Here is a 17,502-nt window from a genome sequence, read left to right as displayed (position 1 = left end):
TAGCTGTGTTGAATTTCATATGACATCTTGTCTGCATGGAGGATGAATTAAAAAACAGACACCTGAAGTGGCACCTGGACTTAAACCAATAGATTTACAGTCTCTGAATGTAGCCTTACACTTTTGGTGGACATAAAGACAAACTGCAGCACACACTTGGTCATTTTCAAATGCCAGAATACTCAGCAGCCTGCTTTTTCTTCATGAGGGCACAACTTCAGCTTCTTTCTCTACTTCATTTCTCTCCAACCTTGACCCATGTCATGAGCACACTGAGTATCCCAACACTGCTGAGAAAACACTAAGATACTTTCCCTCCATAGCACCACAATAAATTTAAACATACTACATTGAAATTATTTGAAATCTATATTCATTCTGATAACTGCTTTAGTGGACTAAAGCTAAAAATACTTCCAAATTATTTCCTGGCAATGCATAAAAACAGTATCCCCTTCAATTTCTACTTTAGATAACAAAATCAAAGTAGATTGCTCAGATGATCCTGCTCAATCAGGAAACCTTCCCCAAACTAGGACTTCTGTAAGTTACTGATTCCAGCAGTTAAGACAGTTGCTGTCATATGAAAAGCTATCTATCATTTGCAATAGCCTTACAACAGTCTTCTCAGAATTTAGTAGCATCCACAATGTACAGCTTCTTGTAGATACGGTCCCAAAACAGAATCCTGGGGAGGAAAATAATTTACTGGATAATTATTTGGGATAAAAAAAAACCCCATTAAAACTACCAAAAGCAAAGAGCAAATATTTCAAACACTTTGAACAGTGCTCCTGAACTCACGAAGAATTAATCACAGACTCAGTTCCAGCTTTCTGAAGTTCCTGTTAAAAGCTGTACACTGACCTCTGCAGCTGCTGCTGACAGAACCCTTCCAAAAGCACTCTGGGCAAGCTCACAGAACTCTCTTGCAATTTTCTTTTTGTTTTGTAATAAAATTTGAATACATCTTAAATAAATACTGAGTTAACAGTATTGCATAACAGCTTGCACCCACTAAGGGTAACAGAAAAAGCTAACACTATCACATGAAAAAGTTATCAGGTGAAATCCACTTTAAAACTGTTTCCACTCTCTGGTGCACTCTCTCCTTTCAGGATCTGTACTAACCACAGGTGGTGAACAATTGGGCAATTCTTTTGATATAATTTCACTTACCAATTCACTTCTACTGAGACACATAGAACCAATAATACATTTTGCTTAATTTAAGTAATGTTTGCTTACTATTTCTTGGTTTGCTATCTTGTTTTCTGTCCAAGTGCTATGTAACAATGGGAATATGAAATTCATTATGATCAAATATCAGAGGCCGCCTGGGAGGGGTTGACTCTTTGTCCGCTTTGTGTAACAGTTTAAAGAGACCTGTTCCAATATTCATTGGAATTCCCATGATGATGCACTCAGAAACACCTAGAAAAAAACCAAACAAACACAGTGAACATTTGAACAGTAAGGATTTACAAAATTACTTTCATTTGCCCATTCTGTTTTGTGTTGCCTACAAATCATTGAACTTGACATGTAAGAACCAAGGCCTCTTCACTAGACAAAGTTAAATGTTATGGTCATCAGACCAGTAGGTTACTTAAACAGTGTTAAATTCTACAGGAAAAACTCAACCTAACCTAAACATCTTCTCCAGTAATGAAAACCCTTCAGAAGGTTTGTTTTTAGAGAAGACATGTCCCATGCAGTGCTCACAGCAGAAGATGCAAGGCAAATTTACTTCATGTTCATTCTCTGACTCAGTGCTAAGGCTTCAGTCAAACCTGGCAGGGTTCCCTTGAAACCTCCCAAGTTCCCAGTGAGAAAGGCACAGAACTACTTGAGCTGTAACGCTCCTGGCATTTTCACCAGTGAAAAAGTGCTTGTTTTGAAGTGAAAGATTGAGTCTGTCCCAACAATTTTTGATGGTTATAACATTTTCACTGCAATGTGCTGACACATTTATATTCCAGATCTACCAATGTGCACGACTTTTCCAAAGAACGTTCCACATTCAAAGCAAGCTCTTAGATGCCAGTATTTCTCTCTCAGCATGCTGTTATGGCCTAAATGACATTTTTGCACATTCTCAGGAGTATAACTAGCTCGTCCTTCACATAAACGTTTAAGAAGGTTACAATAAATAGCTGTACATTTGAATGCAGAAAGGATGAAATAAATTTGCTTAAAATTCTGACTTGATTCACAAGTGGAATGTATACAAATGAAGATTCAGAAAATACTGTGCACAAAGCACTGTTTGAAACTGGCTACACTAAGATGAGATATACACACAAGTATATCTACTTAACTAGTGAACTTTTGCATAACACATGCATATTTCTATATTTCATTAGTACCCAGAAACTCCCAATTCCAACTCCAGGAGGGCAGCCATTGCATAAACAGATCTTGAAAAGCGTGAAACCTGCTTTACTTCTTTTCTCCATTTAACCTATTAGACTTCTTAACAATTCAGTCCCAAAATACATGTAGCTTAAAGGAGAAGAATATCTGAAAAGAATGGGGGCAAAGGTACTACCAAAACCCCAAAATATTTTCAATTCCAAATATTAGAGCACATAGCAAAAATACAAAACAAAGAGACAAACAGAATGCCAGAACTCATTGACTGCATTTTCTGTTTGCTGTGTGTATGTGGGCACGCATACACTTGTGCATATGTAGCCATGTATTTTCAAAATTTACCAGATTCTTTCATGAACTCACTAAGATGATTCAGTGGCTGCTGATAAATTTAAAACTCAGGAACAGATACATTTAAAAAGAAATTTCTGACCAGCTGAACAGGAAACTTAACAAATACAAAACTCCAATGCTTTGAAGAGGTTTTACAGATGCTGGCTAAGGACCACAAACTGTAACAGACTTTGCAATACCTACCACAAACAGAATCCTTCTGTCCAAAGTAGGCAGCATCAAAGAGATGGTCCGCAGTCTTTTCAAAAGAAGCCAGCATCAACACACTTTCCTTCATTTTTGCCAGTCCAAACCTGGTAATGCCCAGAACTTCACCCTTGATTGACGGAAAAACCCAAAGAGTAAGCCTGAGCAAATAAATAAATATACTATCTACAATACAGTATTGTCATAATACACTGATTCAATTGAACATCTTGAAGGTTAATAGTTTGGTAGTAAAAAATATTTACATAAAACAAAAGTCATACTTCATATACAATATAAGCTGCTATAAATGGTTAATAGCTCTTGAATAGATCTTGAGTATTGAAAAAATTGAAACATGGCCATGAGAAAAAAACCCCACAATTATAAACTGGCTGCTGAGCTACAAACTTCAGTGGGGTCTGAGAGCACTATGCTGAATCTATTGCCTATTATCTACAGATAAATCTGACCTCAGCTGCCAGGAGACTACAGAAGATGCTAAATCTTCATTTTTTCACTCTCCAGAAAAAAAAAACAACATAATTTGCTTTTTAAACTAACTAGACTTGTTTGTGCATATATTTCTTAGAAACATCCTAATTATATCAGATTCCACACAGTCAGAAGTACAGGCGAAAGAATGCATGGTCGGAACCCACCAAGTTGAAAACATGGCACTCTGATGCCCTTTTCTACTGGTGTGCTGCAGCTTCACAGGGTCACAGCCCTGGGGACTGCTGCTGCTCAGTACAACAAAGCTCTGCAGTTTGGGAACAAATTAGAACTCCATCCATTTAACCCAAATTAAACCCTTGCACTCTGGCAGGCAAATTACAAAATCTTACTTCATTAAATGTACTCAACTCTAAAAACCATATTGGATTTGAAAGAAAGAAAATCAATCAGTAAAGAGCAGATGATTTTGTACTAACATGTTGTGTAAGACTGTTCATGTCAGCTGATTCCATGTGTAATGTCTGTATCCTTTGCCTCTCACATATGGTGCAGCTGTTACAAACCACTCCCCGTGGGGTTTTCTGCACAGCAAGCCTTCAACTGCATGCATGGCTACCCAGTTGTTTTTCACACCATCATTTTTAAGATTCCTATTTTCAATTATGAAATTATCAATCCCCACTCATTATATCAATTTGTTCTCAGTCAAAATAGATCTGCCCTCCCCCAAAGAACTAAAGTAATTAAGCATTTTGTGTCAAACACAAATAACAGTATTAGGTCAGTACGACTTGGAATTCTTTAAGCCCAGAATGAATTTCCATCTCCTGAGCTCACCCACCCTTGTCAAACATGATAAAATTAACTTGTTTAAACAGGCCAACATAACATTTAGAAAAACCATAGTACAAACCTTGTAAGTCATTAGGTCAGACAATAACATGACATGTCTCCTGTCAATGCTCATGCCATGGTTCACCATCGTGTATTGAATCTCATTGATAATGGTCGTCCGAGCAGCTTCAATTCCCAGAGTTTTCTCTACCTAAACAAGAGATTGTTACATGATTGTTGCATGTTACATGAATGAAGAACCAAGTGCTTGGAGCAAGTACATTCCTGAAATAAATACCATCTGATGGCATATTGATATTCCATTTCTATGACTACCCTTTTAAACATCTCAATTTGAAAAGTATTCATAGAAACAGCTTCTTTGTGGTGAACAGTGCTGTCAGTGAATTGTTCTCTTGTGTTAATGCATTCTGAAAGGTATTAGTGGAATCAGGCTTAATTTCCTATCAACTGCTGCATCTGAGCACAAGCAAGCACTTGTAATAAAGATGCTATGGGGAAAATCCCACAGCATCCATTTAGACATTACCTCATAAGTGTTGTTAGAGGATGTTTTTGTTCCTTTCACTCCATGAGTAGCCATAACAGCTCGCAGATTATCACCTTCAACCAGAAGTTTGTATTTTTCCTTTCCACTTTGTTCATCAACATGAATGACAGCTCGGGAAACCTCTGGTATGCCTTGCACTACAACCTTCACAAAACAAAAAAGCCCTAGTAACTTTGATGTATACAGTAACACAGTATATAAGGGTAACACAAGCATTCAAACCTACTGAGAAGGTCCAGTATGTGGAGTAAAGGCTCACTCAAAATACATATGAGTAAGATTTCTTGCTCTTGAATACACTAGTGTAAAACTGACACTGTACTGTAAACCTTACTCACTAGCTACATTTTATATTTTATGTCACATATTCCCAAACTCTCATTTGGGTGTCTGAATGGTGGCAGACCCATAGAAATAAAAGGGCAAGCTGCTAACAATAAAGGTTCATTTATCTCTGTTTTTAGAATCTAGAGTCTCCTCACAGAAAGCTGAAAAAATGCCAGATACTGTCATGTGGTTCAATTTTACATACAGCTGAAAGCAGATGTAACTACTTCATACTGATGCACTTGGAATGCTTCAATAAATGTTGTAAGGTAAGTATCAGAGCTTCCATTTTATTTACAAATATTAGTAAAGGATAGCTTAGTTTCAACAGCAAGGCAGTACCATGACAATCTTAGAGTTACTGACCCAGCCTATTATCACTGTCAATACTGGCAAGAATTATTTCATCTTGCCACCATGGAACAAATTATTACTGCTGATTACCTCCCACAAAAGCATGAGACAGCCTTGGCTTTTACCTTTGGTAGCTCTTCCTTGAGGGACTGCAATACATAATACATGGAACTCTTGCTATTTTCACGAGGGGTCACACATACAACTGCTTCTCCATGGACAGCAACATCCCCAGGCTTCACTCTGAGTTTAGAGACGCAAATCGAGTAGCGCACAGTCTCGGCATTCACCTGAGCCAAAAGGCAACCAGCAAACATCAGGGTTATTGCAGCAGGTATCAACGTGCTCAAATAAATGCAGCAATCTCGCACAGACAAAAAGGGAAAACGTAAGGAAACCCCCCCCACCCAAGTATTCTCTTCTAAATTAGTCTTATAAATTGCATGAAATAGTATCCTATGCTGAGGGTACCAGCCTGTGCATGAACCAATGGACAGAAACGGCATCCCTGTGTTTAGAAAAACACAAACGTATGTTCTCTCACTTCCAAATAAAGGGGAAAATATCCATTTTGCAAGGAAAAAAAAAAGGGGACCCTTCCAGATGCAATGTAGCCACACAACACCTATTATTCACTTTGTTTTTTTAGCTTCCCCTGGTGTGATTACTGACACAGGATTAAGAGTAATGTATCCAAGGTATAACCTGTGTAAGAACTGAACAACTCACCTCTAACCTCAGCAGTCGAATGCGCTCTAAAGACAGCTTCACTAGGATGAAACAGTCATCTGGAAGAAACACTTCCTCAATATATTCAGAAATCTTCAAGAGATAAGGACAAAACAATTAGCATGCATAAATGGCTAAAATGCCCAATTGCAAGTGGCTAATACATACATTTAAAGCACTAGCAATAACACAATTTTCTTACCTCTCCTAACAAAGTTTTCTCAATTCTTCCTTTAACCAGACGGGCAAAATCAGGATCATCATCTTTGTCCAACTGTGCTGTTATAATAGGGGTACTACAAGAATAAACACACACACACGAAAACCCAGGTACGAAATTGCTCAGCTGGAATACAGATGGCAACTTGAATTACAGCCTCCCTTATGGAATTTCTCTCTTATCTAAAGCAATATTTAGTAAGATAAAAAGATCTTAAGCTTCCTCAGGTGTATTAAAGAAAAATTACTATTCAGGTACTTCAGGCTGGTAAAACAAGCAAACACACAAGTACTAGTGACTGTTCTCATGTCACATGTTATTCCAGTATTATTTAAGTATGGCTTCATGCATACCTAGAAATAGGTACGCTTCAAGTACTGCTAAGCACTTCACAATAGGTGAGCAGTCTAAGGAAATATTATACTTAATAAATAATCACTTTCCTTTATTTGATTTTCCCTGTGGGCTTAAGTATCACAGTTGGGCAGACATAAGATTTTTGTTGTTTGACTATTTGCATTGAATGGTGTCTAGTATATTGCTGAGGACAGGAAAATGCTATCATGTACTGCAAATTTATGCATCAGGTTTCACTTGGGCAAAGGAAAAAAAAACCCAACAGATCAAAACAACATTTGTACCTAATAGCCTTTGAAGCATTAATGATTTCTTTGATTCTTGGCACACCCAAAGTAATATTCATGGAAGCAACACCAGCAAAATGGAAAGTCTTCAGAGTCATCTGTGTGCCAGGCTCACCAATGCTCTGTGCACAAAGAGCTCCTACCGCAGAACCAGGCTCCATCTGTGCCCTGATGAAAAAAATATAGAAACAGACATGGAACTGAATGAGGTATAAGATCCTAAGCAAAGAACAACAGAAACTATTCTGGTAGATATATGAGAAGTCTGTTAATATATTATTTCAGTAAAAAAACAAGAGAGGTTGAAAGGTCACCAATACTGTAAGACTGATCTAATACAAAGCAAGAAGATGCCCTGTCATATAAGTGTTCCACAGATGCAGTATAACTTCCATTACAGATTACAAAATGCTTGTCTTCCTCCTCCTAAGCATCAGGCACTAGATCCAGCATTCTCCCTTCAGGGAAATCACATATGCTAGCATTTACTTATTACAGTAAAAATGATAATTCACACCAAAAAACACTTAAGAAAAATGTAAACAAGTAGTCCTAATAAGGGAAAGCAAAAAACTGGCAATTGGTTTAAAATAGTCAAGAACTTAATATATACATGAATTTTCTAGAAGAATAAAACATTAGGAAACAATTGATGCAGGTAGGCCACAAAGGAGAGATCACCCATGGCTGCACATGAATGTCCAAATCTGAGAAGTCTAAGTAGATGAAATAAATCTCAATGGATAAAGAGATTAGAACATCCACACTAGCATTATCTTGGTAGAAGCCAAGAGTAACAAACAAAAGGATCCTATGAGTGCATAAGAGATCAAAGAACATTTTAGAACAAAGTGTGATGTAACTCCTCAGACACTGTGGATCAAGAATAGCTATCAAGATTCATATGAAATTGAAATTCATCTATATGGACTTTGTTCTGCATGGACTCATGGAAGGTATTCAAAAACCTCCTGCAAGAGGGGGAGGAAGGAAACACGTCTGGCAGTGGGTGTAAGAATGTCAAGTGTTTAAACAATATCCTCCCTTACTCTGAATCCTATCACTTTTGGCTTTTACCGGAATCTGCTGTCAAAACACAGTCTGTGGATAAAAGTAGTAAGTAGCTAAATTCCTAAACTGTGCTTGTTGGTATGATTACTATTACTTCAGAAAGAAGGTGCTTAAACACAAGCAGGTGGCTTTGCATGCTCAAGAAATACAAAATGAAACAAAGCATTTTTTTACAATGTAAAAGGATACGAAGTTTGTTAATGAAAGGATCTGATTTTGACTCAAGACAAATGTAAAAATCCCACCTGTTAGATCTCTAGAACTTTTGTGCAAGACTGCCTTAACAAGCCCACCGTGGATAGTGATATTACTTTTTTTTTTGCATCCTACCTCTGTCTTGCAATGTTTATGCCATTGGAGCCAATGGTTTCTAATTCTTCGTACTGCATTCACAACAGAACTAACATTCGTACGGTAAAAACAGCAAAATACACCCCGACATTACCAACAAAACAGCAGCACTCAGATCACAGCAGGGTAAACACTCACCTCATGTATTTGTCTCTACAAGTCTCTAGAAACTTCTCTAGTTGTGTTGGAGTAATCCTATCCAACTGATATAAAACTCTTGGCTGAAAAGAGAAGGGAATAGTTGGAAAAGCAACAACTTACGAAGATTGAAAAGAACTACATCATTACCCTATTAAAATTATTTACCTCTGTTGTGCCATTGTCATTAATCCCATACTTGTCCCTAGTTTTTTTTATCTTCTCAGAAACACCTTTGATGAATTTTTTAATTTCCTGAAATCACATTAAAACCAGAGTAAGCAAAGACATGGTCTCCATATTGAAGTCTTGAACACTAAGTTATTTATTTTAAGCTCCAAATATTTACAATAAATTAATAATGCACAGTATGAAGAGAGGAACATCAAAATTTAGACAAACACATACATTAGAGTTTAGCAATCCAGATCCACTTTGGTGTAGCCACAATTCAGTAGCAGTACATGAGGACTATGGTCCATGCTGAATAAAAGCATCCTTCCTGAGCACACACTGACAGATGAAGATACCTGACTTGGGTTGATCCTTCCCTTCTACCCACCACTTACTGAAAGTGATTTAAAAACTAAAAAAAAAAACACCCCTGGCCACATTTCTCTTCACAGAGAAAAGCAAGGCACAACTTCCCAAGGATATTTCTGGGAATCGCAGCAAGGGACCTCAGAGAAAGAAAAAAACAATTCTTATCTCAATTGCTGCTCCTCTTGTTGTTCACAAGTAGAATGTATTGTAGAATGTAACGTACAATATTCTACAATACCTGAAGAGAATTGGTAATTAGATAGTGTGTTTTGATTCATTGACCGATTGAATCCGTGTGTGTGTGTCAAGACTGTCAGCTGACAGTCACAAAATTCTGTTCATTTGAGTGGAGCTGAGTGCTTGTGCAGATTCAGTTTAGATGTAGTGTAATATAGTATAGAATAATATATTATAATAAAGTAATTAATTAACTTTCTAATATCAATAAAGTCCTTCTCATCATTCTTCCCTTTGTCAGGAGTTGCCTTGCTTTACCATAAACCCCAAATCAAAATCCTTATTTTTTGGCGATACTGACACAAATACATTCTCACTCCTTCCTCAGTATTCCAAATAGTCAAAATGGAAAGACTGTGGCAAGAGAGGAAGTATATGAAGGATAGATTTCAGAGATTTGAGGTGCACATCATGAGAAAAAACCTCAAAACTATTATATACATGTCAGTCTTTACCTAGAATATGATTCAAATAACTTGTCTAAGCTGTGGAGAGGTCTTGAAGATAATTGCATTTAACATGTCATACTGCATAGACCTTTCACTCTCTTAACAGCCTTACCCAAAAGAAGTTCTAATAGTCTTTACTGGAACATAAACTGAAAGAATACTGTTAGAAAAATATCCAACCTTTACTCTATAAAAGATCATTTGGTCATTACATGTTGGATATATACATGTACACTAGAAGTCATGAAATAGGAGATCCATGATTGAACTCTTCCACAAACATGGACTTGGTGCAAGTTATTACCATAACACAAGGTTATCAAAACCAAAATCTAACCAAAAAGCAAGAGGAAATCCTTCCCATCCATTTCAACCATGATTTAGGAAAGCCTCCATAGAGAAACAAACACCTGGATTTTTTAGAGTCCTTTTAAACCTTTTTCTACCCCATTACTCCTACCCAGCAAACAGAGTGATGGCTACACAGCATCACCTCTTCTGCACTCGGTACTGGACTCCTTGCAACCAGCACAGTCTGACAATTACTTGCAAAAGTGAGTAAGTATCTGAGGGACTGCCTTTTTTTCTTTTTTTTTTTTCCACAGATGAGTTCATAGAATCATTATGAAAACACTTCTATTACATTTTAACAGAATTCTCTGTCAAAATAACTTTCTTACTGGTATTCAAGGTATTTCCAGAGAGTACATTATTTTCTGTGAGTACCAGAACCAAGCTCAAAAGGATGAACAGACAACAAAAGTGCTACTGGAATGGATGCTTCATAGTTGCTTTCCCACCTGGATGACAGGATGCATTCTTGTTTTCGCACTGCAGTAAGTAGCATTATTAACAAACAACATGAACATTTTAAAGGCTTTTGACCCCAATATATTTGCAAAAAATGTATAATGTGATTTATTTCCTAAAGTAAGTGTTTAGGCAATAATATGGAGAGAAGTTAATCTTTTTACTACAAGTGCCTAAAAAAAGCAATGTTGCAGGACTTGCAGAAGACTTTCCCTCTTTGACAGTGCCTGAGTTACCAAGTACTTTAAACAAGTCCGAACAACGTCAAGCCAATAAATCAATTATACATAATTCTGAATAAGGTACTCAAATTATATGTTATTTCCATGCACCAGTCAGAAAGGTGGAAGATAAATCTCTGAAAACTTATACTTCTTTGTCAAACTTTTAGTCGTGCATAAGACCCTTCTCAGCTTTTAGCTATCTGTTGGCAGTTGATCCAAACTATGGATTAATTTTTGCTACAAATGGAATGAAAACATAACTCACTTTTTGCTGAGCCTAGCTCTCTCTCTCTCTGGATTTGCAATCTTTAGTGCACCACTGTACTCTATGAGCACAGCTGTAACTTTCAGAGTGGACTCAAAAAAACAATGATTTTTTTCACAACTTCTAAATCCATGAACTCTTAGTCTGGACCAGACTAACAAAAAGGCACCAAATGGGCTCAGTAAGATGTGGCTCAGCACAGGCCCTGCCAGCTCCTCCTTGCTGTTTAGGCGAAAAGGCAGTTCAGGGTTTGGTCAGGCGTCCCAGCAGCCAGGTTAATGGGGTCATCTACACACCAGAAGCACTGCTTGCATGGCAACCCTTGCAGTGAAGAAGCCACTGGAATTCACAGGCAATGCCATGAGACTCAGCCAAAACCTGCTCCACTTCAGGCAGATCCAGTAGGCCAGCTCTGCATATGACAGCACGGCCTGGCTGTGTGCTGAGCTTTTTCTGTGTTTGCACCACATTCCCAGATTACTATTCCATCATCTCAAAAAAAACACAGAACAATGACTTTTTTTTGGCTATTTAGACACACTATGTTCTGGACTGGAGTGGATAAGCCCATTAGAGGACCCTCTGACTAAAATAACAGCAGTAAGAAGCATCTCTGTTCTGGAATGGAAAAGTGGAGGAAGGGAAAGGAAAACACCAGAAAAACATGCTCATATCCCTAGAGATGGAAAGAACAACTTTTAGGAAAAAGTGTCAAGTACTGAAAGAAAGCTTCCTCAAAATCCTTGAATTTAGCAATGGTTATTAATTAACATGTCACAGTTTTCACAGTAAGAAAGTTAAATAATTGTGATGAACATCTATGCCATAATTTAACAAGCAGTAATGTATATATGCTAATCAATTACTTTAGCACTATACACACATCTTCAGCTAAAAAGCACTAACATTAATGCTCACACAGTGCACACACATGCTACAATTACCTCATTATATTTCTCATAACCTGTCTCAGTTAATGTCTTCAAGGATGAACAGAAAAAAAAGGAAAGAAGAAAATGTAACTATCTAAAACTTAAAAATCTTAAGCTAATTACCACTAATATGATGTAACCATATCTGTGCTTCTGAAATTAATAACAATTAAACTTTCATGATATGATGTAAAATACGTATATTTCAAATAACAGCTTTATTCACCCACTCTAATATTATTTGATTTCTTTTCCTTCAGACTTGCAGTCAAGATTTACAGCATATTTCAAATATGGATATAACTATTTTTCAACTTGACTCTATCCATGGAAGGGCAATTCAGGTTTACCTTGTGCTCTGAAACACTGATCTATTACAAAGAAACCCTTCAAACACAGGTCATAAAATAAATCTTGTTCCATCACTGCCAGTAATCAAAAGGTTCATCAAGGTAACAGCTTTATATGGATGTAAGGTTAATTCTACAGGCAGGTTAATTCTACAGTTTTGATGAGTGATTCTCAAGGAAATCTTGAGAATGGCTGCTCTCATAAATATTCAAATTTCCCGATGCTCTTTCAAACAAAATGAATTTTACAATTCAGAGTGCAAGCAGTCACGTAAACCTTCACTCACCCTTAAAAGCCATGTAAGTAGTCTCCAGACAGGCTGAAGTCCTTTTCTTAAATCGCAAGGAAAAGTTAATCACAGTGTGATAAGGAAATGAGATAATTACCTGCAAAAAACTGTCTTGGCAGCAAAGAAATTCATTCTTCTTCATGATGGACTCAGATGTTAACACCAATTCATTTTTGCTAAGGGCTGGTTCACTCCGACACGGATAGACAGCCTGCAGAGGAAAAAACACGACTTATCCACAGACAGCACAGGCACAAAAGCTCCATTGCAAAGACACAGAACACAGATACGTAGAACTAAAAAACAGCATTCTTTATTTCTGGTTGTGTCTTTTTGTAGTTTCTTTAATGTGGTTTTTTTGGTTGGTTTTGGTTTACTATACTATAGATTAGACTACTATGGAAACAAGGACGACATCCACTCCTACTTATTTCTGCAAATCTGAAGGTATACACCCAGACATTTCTAGTTCTACCCATTTTTTACACTCGTATGACAGAAATCTCAACAGTCACTTCAGCAAAAAGCTTTTTTTCAGGGGGAAGGGGGTTATGACACCCCAACCAACCACAAAACCAAAACTGAACAATACAAGTCTTTAAGCATGACAATATTATTGATCAACCACCAGCCAGCTGAACTCAAGCAACATCCATGTCTTGATTTAATAGAGAATTAATCTGTGCAATGTACCAAACTAGCACCCAAATAAGCCAGTAGTCATTCATCTAGTGAGTTGGATATTAGGCCATAAAACTAAGTTCAAGCACAGAAAGGAATGTTACTTTTCACAGCTTATACACAGTTTGGTCTCTGTACACAAACTGCTCTGTTCCACTGGAAAAAATACCTATTACTCTTAGAATACACATCCTGAAAGATTTACCAGGACCATTCAAAGAAAGCAGTTTGAAAGTAAATACTTCCAGTGAAACTATTTTCCCCATTATTTACTACTGTCTTCTCCATGCTTAACAGTATTTTCACACTTTCAATATGGATTTCAGCAATTCTTACCCTGATATTGTCTAGAACTCTCTTGAATTCCAGTGGTTCATCCTTTCCTTCCATAGCTGCAGGATCCAAGCCATCTCCTCCATAAATAAACTGTATAATGTCACCAGTAGAACTTCTGACTGTTAAGTCATACTGTGAGCAAAGATCTTCAAGGGATTTTACCAGACGTCTCTGAAGGGAAAAATTAAAAAAAAAAAAAAAACAAGTACAAGGAAAGTAAAATGGATCTTTTCAAAAACAGCTGTTGATTTGCAATACAAGAAGTACAGAAACCAGACTCAGGAAATAAATCTGACAGTGATGAGCAGGCATGAAAACCTACTTAAAATCATACATTTCTCCTCAGGCTTTACTGTACATTCCACAGAACATTAAAGTCAATAACATTTCATGCAACAACACAATACTCCACATTTAGAATTCCATTGTATAGAAAAGCTAATGACTTAAGGCTAAGCTGCAAAAACCTATTGTAGTTCAAGGGATTTATTTGGGTGGGTTTTTTTGACATAACACTCATATTCTTCCAAGCAGATTTATTTCTCAAGGGACACAATACTTTTTGTATATGAAAGCAGAATCACTCAATGATTGTTTTCCCTGAGAAAAACCAAAGAGGTCACCTGCTAAAGCCATTTTTCTATCTGGGTTATCTGCTTCTCCTACATTAACTCCTTATATTGGGAAATCTCTTCACTACCATCTTTGCATTCCCAAAAAGAAAGCATGCTATGAAACATTTTAGGTTAAAAACATTTTTACTTGAAAGATGGACTTCATTGTTTCATGAAAGCAAATCACATCACCTAAACTAGACTATAAATTGCTTTTTTTTCTCACTGGTGAGAAAAAAGGTAAGATAAAATAAATGCCAAGATTATTCCATTAGTTTTGGAGACAAATGGTCTAATTAGTCATGCATACCAAAAGGTGTTTTTTTTCTGTCTTTGCACAGTTACTTGTGTATCTTGGGATGTGCTCCCAGCCCCAAATTATCTTGGCTTTTCTACTGTCTGTTACACTGGGAAGAGGGTTATAATTTAAATACTTCTTAAATGTTGGAACAGAAATCTTAAGACTGCACATAACAGCAAAAAGCTTTTTGGAGGGACATTTATTTCCCAGTATAAATTACTCTTTAACACTGAAAACACACAACATTTGCACTTCTCCCTGATCCATCACCTCAACATGAACATAAGAAATATGCACACCTTCACAGACTGGTAAAACCCTCACTGTGCTGACAGTTACCTGCATATACCCAGTTTCAGCTGTTTTTACAGCTGTATCAACCAGACCTTCTCGACCAGCCATTGTGTGGAAAAAAAATTCAGTGGGAGTCAACCCAGAATAGAAGCTGTTTGCAACAAAGCCTTTTGCTGCAGGGAGCTGCAGGGAAGAGTAGGAAAAACACAATTAAAATGCAATGTGTGTTCTGTAGGTTACAGAAAGACATGGTGCATGTCATCAAAATTCTTTCTGGAAGTCAGCCAATACCCCCAACAACACAGGACAATGACCTCAGCTCTGCTTAGCTCTCAAGTTCCATATTTGTATTTTAGACCTGAATAAAGGTTTCAGAAATCCTTGCCTAGTTCTTCCAAACTAATTTACTAGAGTTGCTCCTTCCTCCTGGTCGCATCTCCAGCTATTCTTTCCTAACACTACACCAACACTTCCATTAAACTTGCAAAAATTGAAACTGCAATTAAGAATGCAAAAATTAATTTTTTGGAATGGTTTGCCCTCACCCCTGAGGAAAGTTCTTGCCAATGAAAATTTCGCAGGCATCCCTTCAAGTAAAAAAATCACTTTTTGTTGTTATTTAATGTTATTTAACAGGTAATGCTTTCTAAATCAGAAAAAAAGCTAGAGCTACATTTTATCTTCTCATCTAAACCATTAAGTATTGTTTCTTTTTCTACTTATTCAGTATGTTACAGAAGTCAGAAGTTGAAATTTGGACATTTAGTCACATGTAAGTGTCATAGCTACCATCTGACACTTGGCTAGCACACAAACTAGACTATGGGCTCATACCTAGAACCTTTGCTAGTGTTCATTAGATTTCAAACAGCACTTAAAAAGAAATTAATCTCACTGAATTATATATTAACAAGCGCTTGAGAGTCATTATTGCTTCATGTAGGACTGCAACATGAAACACAGAGTAACCCATGGTACCTATCCTGGTGGAAAAAGAATAATCAGAATTATTTATCTGGCATGTTCTCACCTGCTTATAAAGACACCAACACACATTCAGTAGCTTTCCTGGAAAGTATTAGTGCAGTCAAACGTAATACCAGTGAGAAACTTTAACAAATTATTTTTAGGACTCTCAAGAGAACCAAAAATGTATCATCACCTCACTTCAATTTTACTAAATTAGAAAGGTCAAAGCAAGGCTTAGCTGTAAAAAGTCAAGCTAACTAGACATCCTACAGCAATTCAGAACACTGTTGTTAACTCCCAAATCACACAAAACATTTCACACTGACCATATATGATCCTTTTCCTTCAGCATATCATGACAACATGTTTCATCATGCATTCCCCTCAAAATGGCTTAAGGAAACTTGTTTCACTTTCCTTCACAGTCTGTTGTAAACACCCAGAATTACCTTAGAATGCTTCTCAAAGTGAGGCAAGGACCTGTTCTCAAACCCATCAGGAACACGGGACCCACTGATAGCCTGCTGCCCTACACAAGCAATCATCTGGGATATGTTAATGAAGGAGCCTGAAAAGACAGAAAGAAAAAGAAAGCCCTTCACTCACCAATGAGGAATATACTACTTCCCTGATGAGCCATCTTCACTTCCATGAAGGTGAATTACTTAGCCTCATAACTGCTCAGCAAAACAGAACTGCAAGAGTTAGAGAAGCTTTTCTGTTACTTGTCCTATTAATTTCAGCATTTATGCAAAGTCTTAAGTGCATTTATGCACTTCAGTCTATGATACAGCCAACAATTTTTCATTTTTTCTTCCTTTGGGTCATAGACATTCATGCCATTATTCAGCTCCCATTGTTATATTATCTAGGGGTCTATTACAGATTATGTTGTACACAGCCCATGATCCTAACCCACATATTTTGCTTCACAATTTCTTAAATAAACATAGTTCAACAATATTTTTCATAAAGGGTTCAAGTGTCTACCAGGACTCCTAGAACAAATTAAGTCCCAGAGAATTAAGTCACTAACTCAGAAGTTGTATTTGCTGAGTATGTTTGCAAACAATGCCTCCCCATCACCCCCACAAAAACTACACACTTAATATATTCTTTGTCTTAGATTTCAGTATTTCTTTAGAACACAACATGTCACTGTGAGGCTTTCCACAAATTATTAGACAGATAAAAAAGGCAAAAGTGACTTCTTCAAATTCTTAAAGGAAACAAATGAAAACTCACACAAAAATTCAAGACCTTATAGCACCTTTCAGTACCTAAAGAGGGGCTTCAAGAAAGGCAGAGAGGGACTTTACACAAGGGCAGGTAGTGATAGAACAGGGGGAATGACTTTAAACTGTCAGAGGGCAGGTTTAGGTTAGACGTCAGGAAGAAAATCTTTATTACGAGGGTGGTGAGGCACTGGAGCAGGTTGCTCAGAGAAGCTGTGGATGCCCCATCCTGGTCTGGTAGGGGGTATCCCAACCCATGGCAGGAGGGTTGGGACTAGATGATCTTTAAAGTCCCTTCCAAATAATTCCATGATTCTACAAAATGTTAGTGCCAATTCTGAATGTATCATTAACTGCT

The 17,502-nt window shown here is 37.2% G+C and overlaps 1 protein-coding gene across 2 annotated transcripts in view; it reads right to left on the bottom strand.

Annotated features, from left to right (window-relative positions):
• Positions 1-1,266: 1,266 nt before the first annotated feature.
• Positions 1,267-17,502, bottom strand: part of POLR3A (RNA polymerase III subunit A) — a 30,620-nt gene continuing 14,384 nt past the window's right edge. The window contains exons 18-32 of one of the 2 annotated variants that reach the window (XM_041474202.1): positions 16,359-16,477; positions 14,986-15,123; positions 13,732-13,902; positions 12,812-12,925; positions 12,087-12,122; positions 8,783-8,869; positions 8,615-8,697; positions 7,052-7,222; positions 6,393-6,486; positions 6,191-6,283; positions 5,587-5,751; positions 4,760-4,924; positions 4,289-4,420; positions 2,914-3,046; positions 1,267-1,434 (exon numbers count right to left, since the gene is read on the bottom strand). In XM_041474202.1, coding sequence (XP_041330136.1) covers positions 1,286-1,434; positions 2,914-3,046; positions 4,289-4,420; positions 4,760-4,924; positions 5,587-5,751; positions 6,191-6,283; positions 6,393-6,486; positions 7,052-7,222; positions 8,615-8,697; positions 8,783-8,869; positions 12,087-12,122; positions 12,812-12,925; positions 13,732-13,902; positions 14,986-15,123; positions 16,359-16,477 — 1,850 coding nt within the window. In that variant the 3' untranslated portion in view covers positions 1,267-1,285. The remainder of the gene's footprint in view (positions 1,435-2,913; positions 3,047-4,288; positions 4,421-4,759; positions 4,925-5,586; positions 5,752-6,190; positions 6,284-6,392; positions 6,487-7,051; positions 7,223-8,614; positions 8,698-8,782; positions 8,870-12,086; positions 12,123-12,811; positions 12,926-13,731; positions 13,903-14,985; positions 15,124-16,358; positions 16,478-17,502) is intronic. The other variant, XM_041474210.1, reaches the window with a different exon arrangement.

The sequence above is a fragment of the Pyrgilauda ruficollis genome, unplaced genomic scaffold, assembly GCF_017590135.1.
Source record: "Pyrgilauda ruficollis isolate IOZ18807 unplaced genomic scaffold, ASM1759013v1 scaffold11, whole genome shotgun sequence".
Classification (NCBI taxonomy): Eukaryota; Metazoa; Chordata; class Aves; order Passeriformes; family Passeridae; genus Pyrgilauda; species Pyrgilauda ruficollis.
Note: the sequence above shows the minus strand (reverse complement) of the source record. Positions and strands in the feature narration are given on the sequence as shown.